The sequence below is a fragment of the Mixophyes fleayi genome, chromosome 8 (assembly GCF_038048845.1).
Source record: "Mixophyes fleayi isolate aMixFle1 chromosome 8, aMixFle1.hap1, whole genome shotgun sequence".
In the NCBI taxonomy this organism is placed as follows: domain Eukaryota; kingdom Metazoa; phylum Chordata; class Amphibia; order Anura; family Limnodynastidae; genus Mixophyes; species Mixophyes fleayi.
In genome coordinates, this window is record NC_134409.1 from 38,551,679 (window position 1) to 38,574,541 (window position 22,863).

The 22,863-nt window shown below is 37.6% G+C and overlaps 1 protein-coding gene across 1 annotated transcript in view; it reads left to right on the forward strand.

The window, feature by feature from the left end:
• The window catches only part of HFM1 (helicase for meiosis 1), a 120,355-nt gene that overhangs the window by 19,330 nt on the left and 78,162 nt on the right, over window positions 1-22,863 (forward strand). Inside the window, exons 6-17 of the mRNA XM_075184044.1 lie at window positions 4,334-4,404; window positions 5,246-5,378; window positions 5,721-5,872; window positions 6,637-6,714; window positions 12,428-12,589; window positions 13,949-14,149; window positions 14,235-14,323; window positions 15,552-15,595; window positions 15,824-15,925; window positions 16,170-16,315; window positions 19,444-19,538; window positions 22,207-22,340. Of these exons, the coding sequence (XP_075040145.1) occupies window positions 4,334-4,404; window positions 5,246-5,378; window positions 5,721-5,872; window positions 6,637-6,714; window positions 12,428-12,589; window positions 13,949-14,149; window positions 14,235-14,323; window positions 15,552-15,595; window positions 15,824-15,925; window positions 16,170-16,315; window positions 19,444-19,538; window positions 22,207-22,340 (1,407 nt within the window). The remainder of the gene's footprint in view (window positions 1-4,333; window positions 4,405-5,245; window positions 5,379-5,720; window positions 5,873-6,636; window positions 6,715-12,427; window positions 12,590-13,948; window positions 14,150-14,234; window positions 14,324-15,551; window positions 15,596-15,823; window positions 15,926-16,169; window positions 16,316-19,443; window positions 19,539-22,206; window positions 22,341-22,863) is intronic.

Consider the following 22,863-nt stretch of genomic DNA (forward strand, 5'->3'; position numbering starts at 1 on the left):
GCACTGTGTTCTGACACCTTTCTATCATATCAAGCATTAACTTTCTAAGCAATTAGTGCTACAATAGCTCTTCTGTGGGATTGGACAAGAAAGGCTAGCCTTTGCTCCTCATGTGCATCAATATGTCTTGGGCGCCCATGACCATGTTGCTGATTGACCGGTTGTCCTTCCTTGGACCAATTTTGGTAGATACTAACTACTGCATACCAGGAACACCCAACAAAACCTACCATTTTGGAGATGCTCTGACCAAGTCATTTAGCCATCACAATCTGACCCTTATCAAAGTCGCTCAGATTGTTACGCTTGTCCATTTTCCCTGTTCCAACACATCAACTTCAAGAACTGACTGTTCATTTACTGCCTAATATATCCCATCCCTTGACAGGTGCCCTTGTAACGAGATAATCATTGTTATTCACTTTACTTGTCAGTGGTTTTAATATTATGGATGATCAGTGTAGATAAAGATGGGAAGGAGCCATCCTAGTGTCCTATTAATAGACCAATTTGTCTACTTAACTAGGACGTGAAGCTATATGCGAAACTTAGTACAAATAGACTGAAACTTATACTACCAACATTGATCCATTCAGACTAGGTTGGATTTGTCTTGAGGAGAGGGATAACACAACCAAGATTGTTGATTGATACATATTGCTTCACGCTCTACCAACCCCTCTATGTTACTGTCTATGGACATCGACAAGGCCTTCAATGGGATAGATTGGAGGCTTATCTACAGCCTTCTGGAACACTTGGGATTGGGTCTGACAGGACTCCATAGGATGCTTGCACTATATAAACATCCCGCCACTAAAATTAAAATCTATGGTGCCCTCTCAGAACAAGTAGAAATTATCAATGGGACTAGATAAGGGTTTCTACTGTCACCACTCATCTTTGTTATCTGCAAGGAAGCATTGGCCAGATTCATCTGGGCGAATCCTAATATCTCTGGTTTACGAGTAGGATCATTGTTGATCACAAACTTGTTCTTTTATTTCACAGCTATTGAAAGACAACATCCTCCTCAATTTGAACAAAATTTGCACTGATCTTAAAGATAGGCGAAACAATAGTTTTTCCTGAATAGGGAGGACCAATATCATCAAAATGAATATCCTCTGGAGAACCATTAACAGGCCCTACCCATTCATATCCCACAATGTTGTTTACAGACCTACACTGCTCAATAAGAAACTTTATGTGGGGTGGAAAGAAACCTTGCTTCCTACTTAATATCTTATACAGGCGCAAACATTTGGAAAGACTTCATTTTTACACTTATTATGATGCCATTATGCTTGGTAGGATCTTCAAGTGGACTAGGTTGAGGGAGTACAAGCAGTTGGTGGCAACTGAGAATACTTTACTTCAATTCCAGAAATCTGACATGTTCGGTTAGTACAAAAGTATTAGAGACGCAATGTAAAGTACTTGCCAAATGGTATCATTGCCCTTACATCCTTGCTAGAATCTACCAAGGTGTTCCTAATACCTGCTGGAGATGGAGTGTCGTGGGAACACCTCTCCACATCTGGTGCAGTTGCCTCAAAATAAATCCCTTTTGGAATGGGGTGATATCCATCTCAAATGAAATCCTGAAACTGGAAGTCCCAACAGTCCGTGTTTCTGGCTCATTAACTTGACAACCATACTATTAGCGTAATATATAAACAATCTTTATTAAATCACCTAAAATGTGTAGCAAAAGCGCTGATCCTGGTCCATTGAAGATCTCCTTCCCCCCCAACATTTAAATAATGGTTTGCAATGCTGTAACTTTTCAGGAGCATAATCTTATTTTATCCTCTGCTGACAAATTTTAAGTTCATTGCACTACTTTGGGCAGATGGTTGGCACGCACAGAATCTGCAACATACACCTCAATAAAAACTTCACCTTCATGATCTGACTCATCTGCTATTCCCAACTTTTTACACCATTTTCCTTGGCAAATTTTATTTGAGCCTGGACACTTAACCTTCACATAAACATCTTCCTTTAGCACCCACTTTTCCCTCATCCTTCACTCCTCCTCCCTTCCTTCTTGTTATTACATGTATTTCCCCCTTTGCTGACCTTATTTGTCATGAGGTTATTACTCCATGGTTTATGCGTACTACTCTTTACTTGTTTTACGATTGCTACTTACATTGTCTGAAATTCAGGGATTTTTTTATGTGTTTTGTCTCATTATACTACCATTATGTGTATTGTTAACAAAGTGTTTTGTGGCTTTACTATGCTATTATTCAATAACCTTAATTGTCTTATGATGCTTATTGATATTGAATGGCTATGGTTTCTATAAAATTTAACAAAGAAATATAATGCAAAAAAACAAACACCACATATTAAATCCATATTTTTAATACTAGTGTATGCACCTTTACAGTAACACAAACTATTTCAATGCCTGTCATTCAAAAGCAGTTTATCAATCAAAATGCTGTGTGCAGTTTCTTTGTAACAGAAGTGTTATCATGTTACATAGTGTTTGAACTTCTTACAGGCTTAGAATCCCAGTTTTTAGAACTGAAAAATGTGACATCCAGAACAGTAGATGATGTATTCCATTTTGGAAACCTTCATTCAGCTCACTGATTTCTGTATTCACCATCATAATTATTTATGTGGATTTCAATTGATAATTAATTATAGGTAATTTCATTAGTTGTCCCATGGACTAACTTGGCACATATTGTATTGCGTTAAGGGGCAGAGTCATTAAGGAGAGCAAAGCATAAACAATGAGTAACTTTGCATCTGGGCAAAACCATGTTGGATAGGGAGGTAAATTTCAAATGTGGGGACAGATGTATATTTGAGATAGGGCATATCCTAGATCAACTTTTAAATTCAGTGTAAAAGCTATGAACTGTTTGTGTGCTACACGAAAAAACAGCCATTATTTAACTTATGTGAAAAAAATATACTAATTTGCACTCTTTGCATTGTAACAATTTTTTGTCCAGGAGAAAACTTACTACATTTTTTTGCTTTGCTCCTTAATGACTCAGGTCTAAGATGTCTAATTATCGTTTGCCAAATACAGAATTATACTGATATCTCAAATCCAAATTCTCCAGGCACTGTCAACTTGAGAATTCAGAAATTAGGGGAATTGTGTCTCTCCCTTTTAACTGACAGGTCCAAGTTTGTACCACATTGTTTAGCTGTGAGAGAACAGGTTAGTAAGCATACTGACACTTTCTTTACGGTTTACATATTTCTAATTCATCTCTGAAAACCCTAAAATGTGATTGGAAATAAACTGAATATAAATTGGGTGAAGGAATACTTGACTTAAGTAAGTATCATATCAGAAAAAAAGTGAAGAAAATAAAATATGTTCCAGAAAGATTTCTTTATATATTTTTTACTGTAAAATCTTAACTACAAGTCTACTATGCAGTGACATTATAAGGTCATGGCAGAATTTATTGCTCATATATACAATGTCCGTAAATGTAAGTTGTTTTACCTTCTGCCAGATAGATTTTTAAATAGTTGTGATAATAAAACTATATAGTCAGCAGGTAATTATTACAGTACCTAACAATACATTTTACTGTATGGAATTCCCCATCCAAACCACAAAGTAATCCACTAACAGGTAGACATTAGTGTGAAGTAGATCTACAAATTCAAACAGACTGGGGCGCTTCCATAGTGCATTATCTTCATTAATTGATTAAAATAACAATAGTAATCCACGTACCAGTGATCCTTCAAGTATGGGCATGTAGAATTTATATCAAAATAATACTCGTGAAAGTGATCAATATTAGCGAGCAGTCCTCACAGCTTGTACACCTCAGATCCTCTACGCGTTTTGTATAAAACAACTTCGTCAGAAGGGGTGGGACAAAGTTGGTTTATACGAAACGCATAGAGGATCTGAGCTGTACAAGTTGTAAGGACTGCTCGCTAATATTGATCACTTTCACAAGTGTTATTTTGATATACATTCTACATGCCCATACTTGAAGGATCTCTGGTACGTGTATTACTATTGTTATTTTAATCAATAAATAAAGATAATGCACTATGGAAGCGCCCCTGTCTGTATGATTTTGTAGATCTCTGTTATACCCGTGGAGACCGGGTGAAAAGAGGGAAAGACGCGCAGCTCATATACCGCTAGTGCTACAAGGAATCTGTAGAGAAATTGCTACAGGACACGGACTTGATTGTTATTTCACTATTTAAAGACATTGTGATTAATCTTGGGGCGCACTGTATATGTTTTATTATGTTAGTGTAAAGTATTTGTAAAATGAATGACTGTAGTGATTGTGTTTTCTATGTTTCCTTAACACAAAAGCTAAACAATTTAGGAATATATTCAAGGAATTTCCGTATTTCAATTACATACAGTCAAAAGCATTGGATGATGTATGTATTGCATTCTTTCTTACAGTTAATAGGGAAAAAAATATGTTCCATTTTTGGTTTTTACAATTACAGTCCTTTGCATTGCCCTAATTTACATTAAATTATTTAATTTTGTATCACTACAATAAATATTAGATATGTGGACCATCAAAATTATGTGAAATTAAAGGGATCTCACCATTCCCATGATTCAGTCCACCAAATTTACTTGGCATCTGTCTGTGGAAATTTGAATTTTGTGAAAGCCGTATGCATTTAAGTGTAGAGGACTTCATATAGAGTTGAATCTATTTGCATTCTAAACGTACACAAAAAAAGTGTATACTTACATATGTATGTTTAGACGTACGGGTCTCAAAAATGTGTACAACTCAACAACAGTAGTATTTGCGCCAAGCATGGAGATGTTGGTTGACCGTGTTAATGGTAATTTCTAAAGTCACATCTCTTTGTACACAGTATAATAATGTAATACCTTAGAGGCATATCTGGGGATGCGATTACAACTAACTACATCTAATCACTTGTGTGAGCACCCATTACTGTACTTAGAATATGCTTGCTGACCCCTTGCCTCGCCTGTACCTCCTCTCCAGGTGTAAGTAGTTGTCCAAGATACGCCAAATGCTTTATATGGACATATGCATACTTTTTTAGTTTATTGGCATGTTTCTTTCCATAAATGTGCTAAAGGCACATATGTGTTCACCTCTAACTGAACCCCATTATTTTTGCCTCATTCCTGCGTAGTGCCTTAATAGAGTGTTAAACATTCAAGTATTAAACACTATTAGTTGCATAGTTTTTTTTATTTAATAAATTATTGAAATTCTCGATCTAGCTTCTCTATTCAGATAATAATTTTGTGATGTGTGCTCCAACTGGGTCCGGAAAAACAGTGATTTTTGAAATAGCAATCGTTCGATTACTAATGGAAGCACCTGCTCCTTGGACACGTGTTAAAATTGTATACAGTAAGTATAGCACAAATATAACAAATTATTTATATTATAATTGTTACCAAAGCCTTTTAAGTGTTTCATTTATAACATAGCATAAATAAGGCAAGAGTAGATTTATATCCACGATAACATGAAATACCTCTATGAGTTACAAAAACAACCTGTTTCTGAGTTAAAAGCGCTTTACGGTTTAGGTATAGGCAGCAGCACTTACTGAGTGGTATGTGGTTGTGTATGTTTATTGCTGCCAAGCCTACTATAGTGAAGGTTGGAAAAAAGACAATATAGCAGTCTTAAACCAGTTCTTAATTGTATTCTCAATTAAATCTCACATAAAGATGTTTTTATTTTTAGTGGCACCAATTAAAGCTTTATGTGGCCAAAGATTTGAAGACTGGAAAGAAAAATTTGAACCAATTGGACTGATTTGTAAGGAGCTGACAGGAGATACTGGGGTGGATGACTTATTTGAAATTCAGTACGCTCACATTATCATGACAACGCCTGTGAGTTTGCAGTGGATGTTTAAGAACAAATGCCATTTGTTTCTATTTTCTGTATTTGCTCCTTTCTAAGGGTATAGCATGTGGCTGTGCATCAAGATGGTATTTTGGGGGGTTTTGGGATGTGAAAATGTTTGCTAAATGTGTGTGAATATTTAATCAGTTCAGGGTATTCCTTATATCATGTTTTAAATGGAAAGCAACTCCACACCAATAGTCTTAAATAACCTTTAGGTTTGTTTTGCTTATCAGGTACACGGGAGTGACTGTAAACAGCATATGAGAGCTGGTTGATGCACATAGGATACACAAGAGCTCAAATCTTAACAAAAGAAAAATGCAGTGTTCAGCACTTATTGAACTTAAAAAGCCAAGCAGCATCTTTTGAAGTCCAGTGCAGCAATCAAGTGATGGCACAATAAGGCTCAACGCCAAACATTTATTTTAGGTTCATACTGAACCAGAGCAACAGTCAGCAATTAGCTCTTTTTATGTCTACTGCAAATTAGATAATGAAAGCAAGTGTCTAATTGGTTGCTATGATTTAGTGCAAACATTGTACTTAAATGGATTATTAGTAAATGAGCCCCAATAATGGGATCCTGGTTACCCTGAGAAAGCTGTTGTTTTTTGGATAGAATCACTGTCTTCCCATTTGTAAAATCAATATTCATGTGCATTCTCCTATATGTAGCAATCTTTACATAATTATATTTATTTCAGAAATCGGAATATAAATGATGTAAATTATTTAATATGTCATTTAGGAAAAGTGGGATAACATGACCAGGAAATGGAGAGACAATACCCTGGTTCAACTTGTACGTCTTTTTCTTATAGATGAGGTAATTATTGAATAATAATATGTCAGTTTCTTAGTACTGTAAAACAAAATATATTACAAGCTGGCCCATATATACCCTAAACCAGCACAATGTTCTGATATTCGTATAAAAATGAATCTCATGTTGGTGTTTGAAAGCTTAAACTGTATCATATTCAAATATTTTATGTTTTATACTGTTCTATGATAGCATAAAAAATAATTTTTACTAACTGCACATTTTGCTGGGTCTCAGTTCAAGTTATTCTTGGAGCAATTAAAAGGTAATAAGGTAAAGCAGAGTAGAAAAAAACATTATTGTTTTTGTTTATATGGTGCTACAGAATTCTGTAGCGCAGTTGTGTGGGGAAATACAGCATAGCACAGGAGTGAACTAACAGATAAAATTCATAAGATGGAAACAGGTGGCAGTTGGGTGGGCAGGAGTATGGTGTATAATGAGGTTGGGTATTTTGGGAAGAAGTGGCTGATGACTTTGTAGGTGAAGGTGAGGAGTTGAATTTAATTCTGTAGAGAACAGTGAACCACTGCATAGATTTGCAGAAATGGAATGGTGGGAGAGGAAAATCAGTCTTGCCACAGTGTTGAGGATGGATTGAAGAGTGGAGAGGCGAGTAATAGGGAGGTCAAATAGGAGGTTGTTGCTGCAGTCATGACACAAGATAAGGAAAGAGTTGATTGAAATTTGGTAGTGTCAAGAAAGGAAAAAGATCTTAAACTTGCAATGGTTTAAAGATGGAAGAAATGGGAGAGATACTGGATTGGGCGAGTGAAAAAGAGGGTGGGTCAAGGGTAAAACCCGGGCAGTGAACATGAGCAACAGAGGAGAGGGTAGTGTTTTTCACAGTAAGAGAGATGTGAATGGTATGCAGACTCTAGAAGGAGGAAAAATTAGGAACTCCGTTTTAGACATTTTGAGCTTAAGCTAACAATGGAACATCCATAAGAAGATAACAGAGAGACAGCTGGGTACACGAAAAGAAGAGAAATTTAAGGAGGAAACATAGATTGGATGTAATCACAGTAGAGGTGGCATTGGTGAGCAAAAGAGTTGACTAGTTCACCAAATGAGGAGGAGTACTGCACGAAGATCAGAGGGCCAAGTACAGAGCCTTGTGGGACCCTGGCAAGTAGAGGAGAGAAGGAGGAGCTGGAGATAGAAACAGAGAATAGGTAAGAACCCATCTCTGTGCTCCAGTTATCATCCAATCTCCCTATTAAATGTTGATCTAAAACTTTTTGCTAAAAGTACAGACTAATCAACTAAAGATTCTTCTGCCAGATCTAATTCACAGAGACCAGGTCGGTTTCTGGGCCTAGACACTCTGGACAACACCATCAAAATTATTGACCTGATGCATTTGATAGAGGGTAGAAGCACCCCTGCCTTGCTGTTGTCTGCTGATGCAAAAAAATATTTGATAGAGTTTATTAGAAATTCCTTGAGGTGGTGTTGAAGCACATGGGATTGGGTCCGGTCTGTTTCCATAGAATCCTCTCCTTATACAGGTACCCCACGGCCTGCATTAAAATTAATGGCTGTCTGTCTGACATGTTTTCCATCGACAATGGCACACAACAGGGTTGCCCTTTTTCCACCTTGATATTTTTTCTTTGCATGCAGGCCCTGGCAAGGTCCATTAGTGATAACCCTGATGTGTCTGGGGTGCAGGTGGGGGGGTGGAGCACAACTTAACCCTCTTTTTCAGGCAACCTGCTGGCTATGATTACTAACCCTACTTACTCAATTTAATGCTTGAGTTTGAGCAGTTTGGAACACTGTCCAACTTTAAAATTAACTGTACTGAACCTTACTATTACGCCACATGTCTACAATGTTCCTTCCCCTTAACCTGGCTCCGCTTTAGATTAAATATCTGGGGGTATTGCTACCAAGGGACCTTTCTACCCTGTACAGAATCAATTTGAACCCTCTAAAGTTCCGTGTAGAAATACCCAGGTATTTCCTCAATCTCCAAAAGTTGGTCTGCTAGTTTGTTTGTGCCAGTAAGCCTCACAGATTTAGCCATGATATTTTATATAGGAGGAGAATACAGGGGGGAAGGGGCTTCAACTACCCCTCTTTGCTAAATATTATCAAGTTAATCCTACTACCATACTCCCTTGCTTACCCAAATTTTCACACTCATCCTATCCCACTATTGTTCTCATGCTTCACTGCTGGGCCAGGTTACGAGCTCTGAAATTTATTTCATCTCAACTGTCTTTCCTCATCCCTATGACCGCCAACCCAGATTTTCTCCTTGGACTGATGTGCGACCACCACACTGACATGAAGGGCTTTTAAGGCATGGTCTGCTGGTAAGGCGATTAGGAGTGGTCAGCTGGTGGCCAATGAATGTGTATGTGCCTTCTCTTTCTTACAGGAAAAATTGGACCGCCCCCCGTTGGAGTTCTGGCTGTACTTGCAGGCCAGACATTATCTACAGCTGAAGGAGGAATCAAATAGCAGTCTTTCTGGCTTGGAGGAGCTGTGCTGCATCTCCACAAAACCAAACAGATTATTTCAGCCATATACCAGTTGCTCATTGTTAGCCTCTACCCCACCCTACCTGGTTATGCCGGGGCCTGGGATAGAGAACTTGGGGGAGTCCTACCACCGACCAATATTGAGCTAGAGCCTTCCAGTACACTCTGGCAAGCTCCACTAGCCTCTCTCTGGTGGAGACGCGGTATTTAAGTAAGATGCATCCGGTTTTCTCAGGGTCGTGCTGGAGATGTGGATCAGGGGCAGAACCCCCCCCTGCACATATGGTGGTCATGTCACTATACTGGCATAAGGTGTGGAAATTATGGGTTGCCCAGTCCCTGATGACCCAGATTTTTGGCTGTTCAACCTCCCAGACGTTTCCATTTCCCAATATAAAAAAATCATTACTCCACCTTTTAAGCAACTCTCCTACAGCGGTCATTTCAGTTCACTGGCGGTTTCCTGCCTCCCGCTACTTGTGGGAGTGGTTCAGACAGATAAATCTCTATAGGCAGGGGAGGGCTGGCAGACTTTAGCCCAGGGAGCAAGCACACAGCACTGGCACATAAGTAGCGGCCCAGCCTTAAAGGCTGTTTTTCGGTACAATATATATTTCATAAGATGAAAAGAGGCTGTTTTAGTGTTACTTAATTAGCGGTACTTTATTATTATAAATAATAAATACTGAAAATAAATAATGTAACCAAAAACATATATATGCATAAACAACCTTTACAAAAATGCACATAATGAAAAATGTTATGCACACATACAACATATGCAAACTTGAGCCAGAATGATCAGAAATCAAACATATTAGCAGTAGAAAAGAGACAAAACTGCTGCCAACGCCCAGTGTTATTGGGACTCACCGTTCAGCCACAGGGCGGCAGTGACGATTTCCACTGTCTGGCTATGCCTGGGAGGAGCTGCTGCTTCATTTCGCCAGTGATAGCCTATACAGCTGTCGCACGTTGCCTACTCATCCGTGAAGATGGAAGGGGGGGTTAGCAATAGATTATATAATAATGTTCTATTACAGTACTGAACCCAGGGGCTGATTTATCAAAGTGCAAGAAGCCATTTTGCTTTAAAAAATTTATGTTTTTGCCAGCAAAATGGCTTGGTTTTGCTCTGTAAAATACTAATGAGGTTATCGCTGGGGAACCTATTTATGAAGCACTAGTAATAGATCATCATACAAATAGCACTACACTATTTGTATGATTATCTATTGGCCCACATACACAAAAAAATGCTATTTTTTTTACAATAAAGATTGAAAAGATAAGATTAAAAACTGAACATACACTTACCTGAATTAAAGTGATTGTAATTTAAAATGGGAGCCTCCTACTGTATTGGAAGCTCCCATTGTATTGGTGGGCAAGCCACCAGTATATGAAAAAAAATTATATATATATATATCTAATATATAAATGCTTAGTGGCGTTTGTGTGTGTGTGTGTGTGTGGAAAAAAAAAACCAAGTTGCAGTGCCACCTGCTGGGCAGAGTTATACACTGACCTACTAAATTCTTAGTGTGTGTGGGAAAAAAAAATCAAAAAGGCCTGAAATTTGGTAGGGCTCAAACTCCTTTTCGTGAGTTAATTTTACCTCATGAACACACATGTGTAGAGGCGTGCATTAGTGTGTGTGTGTGGAAAAAACTATTTTCTCAGAAAGGGCTCATCCAATTGACCTGAAATTTGGTATACTGACATTATTTGACAAAAAAATTAGAATAGTCAAGTCAGTTAACTTCCATCATCCCCCCTTCCCCCCGTGGGAGGGGTAGTAAAGGCTAAATTTACCAGTTGAGGGCTCAAACTCTTCACCGTGTGGATATTTATTTACCAGAGCCTGTGTTTGGTCATGGATTGTATGTTGCATTTTCACGAGTACGGAGAAGCAGTGATGTGAAAGTGCAGGTTATGAATACTGCCCTTCAAGGAAGACTGATTGAGCACAGTGATAAGGTGTTTAGCAGAAGCGTGTATCGAGAGGTTTTAGAACAGTAAGACGATGGAGATTAAGGATGTGGCGATGAAGATGAAGGATCAGGTGATGGAGAAGAATGATGAGGTGGTGACATGTGGATAAAACCACGTTAAAAAAAGGGCGCTTACGTCGGGAAGTAACGCTCTTCCCCTGAGGAGGCCTGGCCTAGCCCCAAATGCATGACAAAAACATAACATTAATGTGACCACAATGACCAGCTTGTAATTAATAACAAAAATTGCGATCCAGTTAAATCCATAGGGGGAGATTCAATTTCTCGCGTTGTTCTTTAGAACAACGTGGAGCATACATCGTTACCGATACTGCGGTAATTGATGCGCATTATTACCGTTAGTATGGTATTTTCAATGCTGATTTTTTGCTCGCAGCTCCCTGAACCACAAGCAGATATCTGAGTTAAAATTTCGGTACTAACGGTAATGATGCACGCCCCACGTTCTGAAAAAAACAATGTAGGGAATTGAATCTACTCCATAGTGTTATATAAAACATGTACAAAGCTGTGTATAGTAGAAACAATGTAACTAATGTTTATTCACCTTTGAATAAAACTGTTAGTATTAGAGCCGTTAGATCTTTAGGGGCAGGTTCAATTGGCCCCATTACTGTAAAAAGTAACGCAGTCTACGCACTATTACCATTATTACAGTAATAGTGCACTTAATTACCGTTATTATGGTAACTTCAACTGCGGCTTTTTGCTTGCGGCTCACTAAGCCGCGAGCAGACATCCGGATTAACTTTACCGCAATAACGGTAGTACATCACGGCGCTATTGTGGGAGGAATTGAATTCCTACCTTAGAATTAGTAGAGTCTAGTATAGGAAGGATGTCGGTGGAGGGCACTGTGTACAAATCTCAATCCCTGCTATCTGCAAAGTGTTCCGTAAGAGATACCAATGGATTGAATGTTTGAAGTTCAACGTTAAGTGTTTCGTCCAGAATGACTTTTTGTATTATGTTTAGTCACAGTTGGTTTGCGATAGCATTTTCTTGAGAAGGTGTTCATTTTTATTTTTATTGATTATTTAAAGGCAAGAGTGCCAGTAGGAAATGTTTGCTGATTAGCTTCCACCTGTGATTAAGTGGTTGTTTGTGTTTTGTTTTTTGAAGCTTAAATATACATATATATTTAATATATATATATTACCTGGTGGTTATAATTATTAAGATGTTTGTGTGAATTTGTCATTTTTTTAGGTGCACACAGTGAAAGATGAAAGCCGAGGTGCAACTCTTGAAGTTGTTGTCAGCAGGATGAAAACAATACATATTTCCCTTTCTCGTGCCACTAAAAATGCAGAAGTACCTTTGCTTTTGCGATTTGTAGCAGTTTCGGCAACAATTCCAAATGCTGATGATGTATGTCTTGTTAAAGCAAAACTTATTGTCATATTCACCATTAGTATCAATAAAATTTTGAATGCTGCTATGTTATTGACTTAATTTGTACATATATTGTATTGTAAGTTGCACATTACCACTGTTCTGTTTCTCTAATCTAAACTTGAGAAAATATTGTAAAGTAATTGAAAAAAATAATAACTATAATTACATGAGAATGTATACACAGTAATTTACTTTGTAGTGTGTGACTGTGTGTTTAATAAATAGGTGGCTTGCTACTCTTTTTGTTCAAGTAATATTTAATAAGACATTTTATGGTCTAGTGTATAAATTACAGTTCCAAACTTACACTACAATATGCAATATACAAGTTGTCATTTCACTCCAAAACTTCAAATATTTCAAAATCTTATTTGAATTGTGTACAGTTGTATTTACACCTTTTAATACAAAATAGTTGTACTTTAGCACTTTAAAATATCTATATTGCATATTTTATGTCTACAATAAATCGTTCAGAAGCTGATGCTGAAATGGTATATACATTGCTTATGCCTTACCCCATACTACCAGTTTACCTGAGTTAGAAAATTCCAGCAGAACTGCATGTCTAGAATGATAAGGCACTGGGAACAGGTTGTTCGCAATGCTAATAGAGTTTCTGAGTCAGGAAAACTTGAAAATTACCAAGATTTTACATGCACTCTTAACAAAATAAGCAACTTAGGCTGTTTATTTAATAGGGTAAGTCAATGAAGTCCATAAAGGTGGACTTATCTTTTAAAAGAAGTATGTTTTTAGAAATACCTCCCAACTATCCCAATTTAGGTGGACCTGTTCTAATTTAAGGTGGCTGTTTAGTCCCGCCAACCAGTGCTTTTGTCCCAATTCCAAGACAGTTAAGATATGCTAATGGATGCTGCACGCACCTGTCTCTGGTGTGCTTGGCATTAAAAGGGAGTCTTTAGGGGAAGGAGGTCTTGGGCTGTGTGCTGAGCATGTTCCAGTAGGCCCTGGCATGCTCTGCTTTCAAGTTTCAAGTTTTACCTTGAAAGCCATTGCCACTTTTAATTTCTCCTGCAAAGTCGCTGAATATCGGTGACTTGCAGAATCTACTGCTTAATACATTTACCCCCAGAACTCTCCCTTAAGTCATTGAGGTGTTTCTCATCCCTATCATATAAAATCTGGATTTCCTTTCTTTTAGGGGGTGGCCTAACCCCTTAACTATAACATTTCACATACATAGAAATACAAATAGACAGAGTATGTGTTAATACTCTTATGATTTAAAACAGAAAAAATTGTTAAGCCCAAAAGAGGGTATGTTTTTTCTAAAAATGAATTAAAAAATATATTTCTTTCCCATTCTAGATTGCAGAATGGCTCTCAAATGAGAAGCATCCTGCCATATGTATGAAAATGGATGAATTTCACCGACCAGTGAAACTACGCAAAGTAGTTCTGGGGTTCGCTTCTGGCAGTAATCAAACAGAATTTAAATTTGATCTATCCCTTAATTATAAAATAGCAGGTGTTATACAGACCTATTCAGATCAGAAGCCAACACTTGTGGTAAATATAACCTTCCTGTCATTTATTTTGGCGTTTCCATTTCCTGTTACTTTACATTTCTCCTAAACAATCTATTTGTTCATAGTTCTGTGCCACAAGGAAAGGTGTACAGCAAGCAGCTTCTATCCTCGCAAAGGATGCAAAGTTTATCATGAGCGTTGAACATAAACAGAGGTTTGCTTTTATTGATGTATTAGACTAAAGCCTTTACCATTTTTGGAGGATTTAAAAATATATGTTGTGGCTCCAATGTACACCTTACAGTAACACTTTTCATTTAAATAAATAGCATATTGGTGTGAGGGTGTTCCAAACTGACTGAAAAAGTGAATGTATACAAGAAAAGAATCAAGAGGCAGCATACAATCAAATTCTCTCTATAGGGAGTGCAGTTAAGAAAGGGTGTGGGCCCTGGAACGTTCGTCACCGTCTCCTCCTGCCATAATGTAAACTATATCTTTTTTCAACACAATACAATTCTTTGAATTGCAATTTGATACTGTGCTGCCTCTTCACCATCTCCTCCTGCCATAATGTAAACTATATCTTTTTTCAACACAATACAATTCTTTGAATTGCAATTTGATACTGTGCTGCCTCTTGTTCTTTTTTTGCAGTGTTTAATTTGAATTAAGACATGACTGCAAAGTCACATTATTCTTTCTATATTATATTTAACTGAAGAGTTCACTAAGATAAGAAAGATACAACATTCCACTTATTTTCAGTCTTACTTTAATCTGACAGGTTCACTTGAAGGCTTCAGTGGTTCAGCACTGCAATCCTTCTTTTGTCCCAAGCCGGCCCCACACACTCAACATTGGCGAGGATATTAGGCAGCTGGCAAACAGGCCAAATATTTATTTCAAAGCTTAGCTATTTTAATATGTTATCATACACTGTATTTAAAATTACTACACATAATTTGAATCAAGTGACATAGTGCCATATCAAAAGCAGACTAAGGTAAACTGTTACTGTTCAACTGTTGAGGATCTTCAACACTCAATACATCCTGGCTAAATGCACAATGAAAGAAACATTTGCTCTGCATATTACATAAAATCTCATAATCTGTTGATATTATGTAGGTCTTACAAATTCATATTTATTAAGTGGAGTATTCAAAATCATTGCATTATGATCAAATTCAGTAAACAATATATGTTAAGGATTGCAGTTCTTCAAGGTCCACTGGGACAATATCATGCATGATGTGAGTAGATGTACCGGCTCAGCAAAATGTCCCTGAAAATGATTTTAAAATATTAGCAACTGTGCGTGTTTATGCAACAGGCAGACTCTTTTGTAAAGTATCTTGTGAAATTATCACATAATTCTTGTAGATAACACAGCTTGCTATAACTGGAACTGTTGAAAAGTTTGTTTCCTATTCCTCCAGGCTTCAAAAGACTGCTAATGCTTTAAAAGATGCAAAGCTTCGAGGTACGTTCCCCACTATTTTATCTTTTTTAGTTGCTATCTTACATAAATGGGCAAACTGTGACTCTCTAGCTGTTGTAAAACTAAAAGTCCCAGTATACTCCGCCATCTAGAGGCCAGTAGATAGCCGGGAATTTTGGGACTCGTAGTTCTACAACTGCCTCAGGTTACTCACCTTTGATTTGGAATGGTTTAATGATATTTTTTACTTGTCTAAAACTTCCATTGCAGATCTCCTGCTTTATGGTGTTGGATATCACCATGCTGGTGTGGACGTGTCTGATAGGAAAATAGTTGAAGGAGCTTTTACAGTGGGAGACCTGCCAGTACTGTGTAAGGGTACTGCATTTACCCAGAGAAAATAGCTTCTGCTTTACTACTTCTAAAAACACAATATGTAGCACTGTTAAAACTATAAAATACATTTACCAAATGATAGTGACAATTTTCATTGGGAAATATAGAACTATGTTTTACTTTTTAGCATAATTGTTTAATATTAGTGTAAATAATAGTTTTCTGTATATGACCTTCAAAATAAAGTTGTAATTTGCTTAATTTGTTTCATTTTATTTAGTTACCACCAGTACTTTGGCTATGGGTGTTAACCTCCCAGCTCATTTAGTTGTCATAAAATCAACCATACATTATGCTGCAGGAATGTTCCAGGAATACAGTGAGACAGACATTCTGCAGATGATCGGAAGAGCTGGTAGACCTCAGGTAAACATTTATAATATAACATAATATAAAGTATCCAGATCTACTATTTGTAGTTTGCGTTCCATTCTCATATCATTAAGAATTGATAGGTACAAATCTCTGTAAACATCCTATGGCTCTCACAAGTGACTTTTGAATGAAGTAGTGATGAGTATACTGGATAACACTGAATTTCAACAGACAGTTTTGCAGGAAAGGTTTGTGGGTGCTTGCTCAACTGAATATTAATCACATATGAAATGTTTAATTTACACAAAAATTACTACTAATTATAATGTTGGGTCTATTTATTAATTAAAGAATAGTCCTATCTCCGGCAAAAACACAGCTACTCAGGGGCGGATTGGGAACTTAAAGAGGCCCTGGAAAAAATTCTGGAAGTGGCCACACATGGGTGGGACCAAACAAACTGGGTGGGATCAACACAAAAGTAGCGGGGTAAACTCAATTATCCGTAACCACATCAGTCATCAGTGGCAGGCAAGGATAATGCAACACGCAGTGGTAGGAAGAGTCACAAATAAACAGACACAAAGAAAGGCTATAAAAGTATTGTGCTATACCTCAAGTATTTAATGGGGGGAATTAAATTCCCCCCAAACAACGCAGCATTAAGCGTATTACCGTTAATACAGTAAATTCAACCCGGCTCAGGGAGCCGCGAGAAAAAAGCAGCGTTAAAAAATACCGTACTAACAGTAATTATGCACACTATTACCATAATAACGGTAATATTGCGCAGGCCGCGTTACTTTTGAGAGTAATGCGGCCAATTGAATTCACTCCAATGAATGTAAAGAACTGAAGATTGGGATGCAAAAGGAGTGTGAACAAAAAAACATTTGACACACCGCACAAGCAGGCCATGCCAGTCTCTTTTCTCATTCACTTCTGAGATCCCTCTCCCCTTCCTATAGCCCCCCCATTAAGCATTTAACAATGACTAAATTGCTCCTCACGTGTGCGAGTATGTGTTAGGTAAATTATATTGTAATCTACACATGGACTGACGTGCATGAATAAAATGCTGGTGTTCCACACAGATATAACACATGTTCGTAATATATAAATAAAGAGTAATAATAATAAGTAAACGCTATGCAGAAGAGTAATTGTGAGTTTCCAAATTTACAGGATAATCCATTCAATTCCTAATGAATTTACTTGCAAAACCTACTTAAAAGTGACCAGGTAGAGAAATTAAGAAAGATGCCAGTGCTGGAATATTGCAAGGACAGCAGCACTGTCAGGTGTGAGAGTATCACTGTTCTGCAGTAGAATCAAATCATAAACGTGTAACATTGTCTCATAACAGGAATAAAAACGTTAAATGCTACCAAATAATGAGGATGAAATACAATTTCGGATGTTAGAAGACACAGGAAGATGATACAGTAGGCTGGCAGCAGAACTAGTCCATAAGAAATTTCTGTTGCCAATGATTATCTGATATTAGCTCAGTACTATCTCAGAGTGTTCAGTTCAGGTCACTTACCCATGGGAGTGCGCAGAACCCTTTATTAGGGTGTGTACCCCGGGAGACCGAGGGATACTCTGTGCCGCTGCTCGCTGCCGGAAGGGCGTGTATACCACCATCTAGGGGGAGGGTGGCTAATAGGACCCCCAGTTCATATAACGCCAAACAATAGTGCCACCATTTCATATAATGCTAAACACCAAACAACAGTGCCCCAAATAAATCACATTGCACCAAACAAGTACCCCAAGATCATATTATGGAAAACAATGGAGCCCCCAGATCATATTATGCCAAACAATAGTGCCCCCAAATCATATAATGCCAAACAATAGTGCCCCCAGATGATAATATGCCACACAGTAGTGCCCCCAGATGATATGTCACACAGTAGTGCCCCAGATAATATGCCACACAGTAGTGCCCCCAGATGATAATATGCCACACAGTAGTGCCCCCAGATGATAAAATGTCACACAGTAGTGCCCCAAATAATATGCCACACAGTAGTGCCCCCAGATGACAATATGCCACACAGTAGTGCTCCCAGATGATAATGATAATATGCCACACTGTAATGCCCCAGATGATATGCCACACAGTAGTGCCCCCAGATGATATGCCACATACTTTTGTCTCAATTCAAATTGTGACACACACTAAAAACTATAAAACCGTGCTCTGTAGTCCTATATGTGAGTTCACTCACCTCTCACACTGATGTCCGTACCACATTGGTTAATGGAAGAGCTGTGAGCACGCCTATCTGAGCTCCAGGACACTGCGCTGTATAGGATAACTCCTTCCTGCGTGTGGTGACCCTGCAAACTGCAGCCCACCCTCAGTGAAAGTCAGCCTGGCGACTTACTTCCAGGACTGCGTCACTGTCAGCCGGCGGTGAATGAATGAATGAAAAGAATAGCAGGCGGCCTCAGAACACCACCGGCCTGCCGGGAAAATTCTCAGTAAGGCCTATGGCCAATCCGCCCCTGCAGCTACTCCCTGTCTTTATAGCTTTCACCAGCACAGTTTTTAATGCCAGTGAAAGTTCAAAACTCTTCAGCTATGGAATTAGAAGAGTGTTGGCAACTTTTAGGTACCATGTGCCTTAGCAGTCATTGACCCCGCACTGTGATTTTGTATCACAAATATGTGTGCTTGATTTTATACACCTCTGGCAATGGGTCTGATTGAAACACCTCAATTCAATAATTAACAGGTATGGCCAAATACTTTTGTCCATATAGTATATTTATTGTTTTAATAAGTGCAACTGGAAGCTGAGTGAGGCATGTGCAGATCCCCTAATACTGAACTGGGAAAGCAGTAAGTTAACTCTTACTGCCACCGGCCAATATGTTTATTGATATAGAAACTATTGAGAGATAAACAGCAATGGAAAACTAGTCCTATTGGTGAATACTAATAAATAAGCCTGTAAATGAGGAAAAGCTGATTATCTAGCACTAAAGTGAGAAGGTGTGCTGGTTATTAACTATCCTGCCTAGATGGGAGGAGCTGCCAGTTTACATATTTCATGTATGCCATATAAATACATTACTGCTTCAGTATGTTGATTCTAGTAAAACAGAATCTAGTGTCTGTAATAATACACTATAATAAGTTTTATTTAATAAATATTTGTCTCCAGTTTGATACTACAGCCACAGCAGTTATCATGACAAGGTTAAGTACTAGAGAGAAGTATGTACAGATGCTAGATGGTGCGGATATTATTGAAAGCAGGTCAGTAATACTGGTCAAAAAAATGCATCAATTCATCTAAGTATTTTGTGCAGCTAGGTCTGTCAGCTTTTATGACGATTCTATGTTGATTATTGTGGTGGAAAAGAGTGTTGGGGCACCAGAAGTTGATTTGTAATTAACTTGGTGTATGTTGGATGCAAAAGAATGAATTTCTAAATATATTCCGGTATGTTTCTCTAATACACAAGCTTAGGCCAGACTTAGAATATTCTTTCTGTACCTCTCTCTCGGTTTATTATTTCAAAAGGCTTTTGTGACATTCTCAGTTATCAATTAACTCCTCAATATGCGGAACACAAATGAAAAGAAGGGGGTAAAAAGTAAGGTAAAAAATTAACCTGGTGACTTAAAGAAATCAATCTATCACGTTATGGGCCATGAAAACTGTGTATCAAATGAAAGTGAGCAGTGACAAGTGAAATATGTATAATTAAATATTCTGGGCCTCATTTAGAGTTGGACAAATAAATGTCCTGAGTCTCATTAACAGTTGGAGATATAAGTAGGTGCATTTCCATACTGCTCATATAAACCAAATGCGTGTGTATATAGATTTGTGCGTATCTTAGACTTGCTGCTCTTTACTTTGAGAGAGGTGGAATCTGGAAAGACGTGCATAAGTTACGACCTAATGAGACTTACATGCATACCCAGATATACTCCTTATGAGGTTTATCTTTTGCGGGTACTGGAGGGTCTGACGTAAAGATGATTAGGACACCAGCAGCACTATCTTGCGTATTGACCACTTCAGCTGGTAGTATTCCATTAATTAGAGGCACGGCTATATTATATCAAGTTGCAGCCATATATTTAGGTACTTATTTGCCATTTCCATTTGGACTACGGTTATAAACTCAGTCAAGACACTATTCTCTCTTGTGTATATGTTATTATTAGGGTAATGCAACTTTTGCAATTACTGCTACCACCATCAAGCTGTATCTGTACCTCATAGCAGGGCACAGTTATAGCCTGAAGTATGGCTGCCATAAAAATGCTTTTTAAAAAAAATATTTTTATATAAATGAACCGGTAGGTGAATACAGTATACAGAATCAAGAAAACAAGCAAAAAATATTGTAACAAGAATTACAGTTTATTTTTTGATAATAATGATCATGAAATACTGAAAGACAAAGGGTAGTGAAAAGAAATAGAATCATTTGATCATTATTCACAGTTGTCGAGATTTTATTTTTTTCAATTTCAACTGGGTTTGAGATTTAGGGAAAGGGGGTGAATCAGGGGAAGAGATAGACACATTTAAGAATAAGGGTGGTAAGAATGTAGGGGAAGGGGATTTTGGCAGAGAGAAAGTTCGAGATTTTGGACAGGAGATACATCTTCCACAATCTAGTGGAAAGAAAGTACCAACAAACTGCTATTTTGTTTTGGACTATCTTGAAAAACATGTCAATCTACTTACACATCTTAATACACTTCAACAGAATTTGTTCCCGTATGTTTGGGGTGCAAAAAGCATCAACTATAAATAAGGGCCCACTGTGTGTAAAGTAAGGTTGAATGAAGCTCCGGAGCTAGGAGCCAGCCCCAAGACTTGGAGCCAGAGTGGAGATGATCTGGTTATTTTTTAAGCATGCACCAGAGCTGAGTTGTAATTGGGATACAGGACGGGAACTGAAATTGAAATAGAGCATTGCTCCTTAACCTAGAGCTTAGCTTAGGTCCCTAAAAATTTTAAAATATATAATACTTATATTCTTTTAACATGGTTAGACAATACCAGCAGTGGAAATTTAATAATTGGACGAAGGTGGTAATCAATAATTTCTGTACACTATAATCGGTTGCTAATCAACTAATACACAATATAATTATTATCGTAGCAACATTTAAATAATTTTAACATATTTTTATCATTTAATATAAAATACAAAGTGGCAAAGAGGCTAATTAATGTTTCCAACATATGTTATATGTTGGAAATATATAAATTACATTGAATTTGGTATTATTCTGTTTCCAATTGCATGAGAACATTTCCGGTATTATTTATGTAGCGTTCGCACATTGTGAACGCTAGTTATAAATAATATCACTTTTCATGCACCAAATAGCAACTCCAGAGATCTCATAAAAGAACCAGTTCATACAGGTCTAGGGGCGGGAGCCTGAGGAAAGGACAACTGGACATCTCAAAGAACAATGACCAGAGGAATCAACCAATGGGACGTCGAGTTCTTGGGAGGTCATGACCCATCAACCTATGAATATGGACCTTAATACTGTAACTGTGTATCTTTCACTGCTTTTTACAACTATACAATGTATAAATTGTTCACCTCTAGCTTTGGAAACCGGGGTGTTCTGATAGAAGCATGTATTGGTGCCAACAGCGCAAGTATATGCATGCCTTACTTTGTCTTGTAAACTGTTGCAAATAAAACCCTTGTGCTTTGGAACCACAATGGTCGCATCAGAGAATCTTTATTACAAACGATACATATGGATGTAACACATCAAATATACTAGATTTACTTAAAATGCACTCTTGAGCTAAAACAAAATTTTCATTAGATTAATAGCTCCAGAACTGGAGCATGTAAAAATAGGATGCCTTTCTGACACACCTGGAGCACTGCCAAAGCTAGTGTAAATTGCTGTATATCTTATCTTTCCTCAGTCTGCACAGACATCTTGTGGAACATCTGAATGCAGAAATAACCCTGCATACCATCACAGATGTTAACATTGCTTTGGAGTGGATACGTTCAACTTTTTTGTATATCAGAGCACTGAAGAATCCATCTCATTATGGTATGTTTTCACAAATATGACATTTATTTATACAGACACTAGTCAAATTAAACAATAGTAAAATATAGGTCCAGCAAAAATAAGACTATTCAGATTTTTTTCACCTTTCTGTACAGATAAAATACTTTAATTCCTATATTCTCATAGTTGTGGACACCGAGTGACCACTATTGGGGTTTATCTACCTAGTAGAAAGTATCTATCAGAAATGTCTTAATTTATAGGGCATGCACTCAATAGGGTTGTGAAATTGCTGCATAAGAATGGTGGTCTATGTCATCTCCAATTTGTTCCATAGTTGTTGCTAATTAGCTGGTGGCGGATTTCTAAAGAATTCCAACTCATATGTACTGTTGATACATATAAAGAACATTTGAGGATTTTCTAGTCTTGTGTCATGAAGCATTATCTTTCTGGAATAAGCTCATTCATAGATATGTACACTGCTGTCATAAAGGGATTTCTAAGAGACCACAAAAGTCTGCAGTGCCAGAAAAAATACAGAATAACAAATCATACAGTC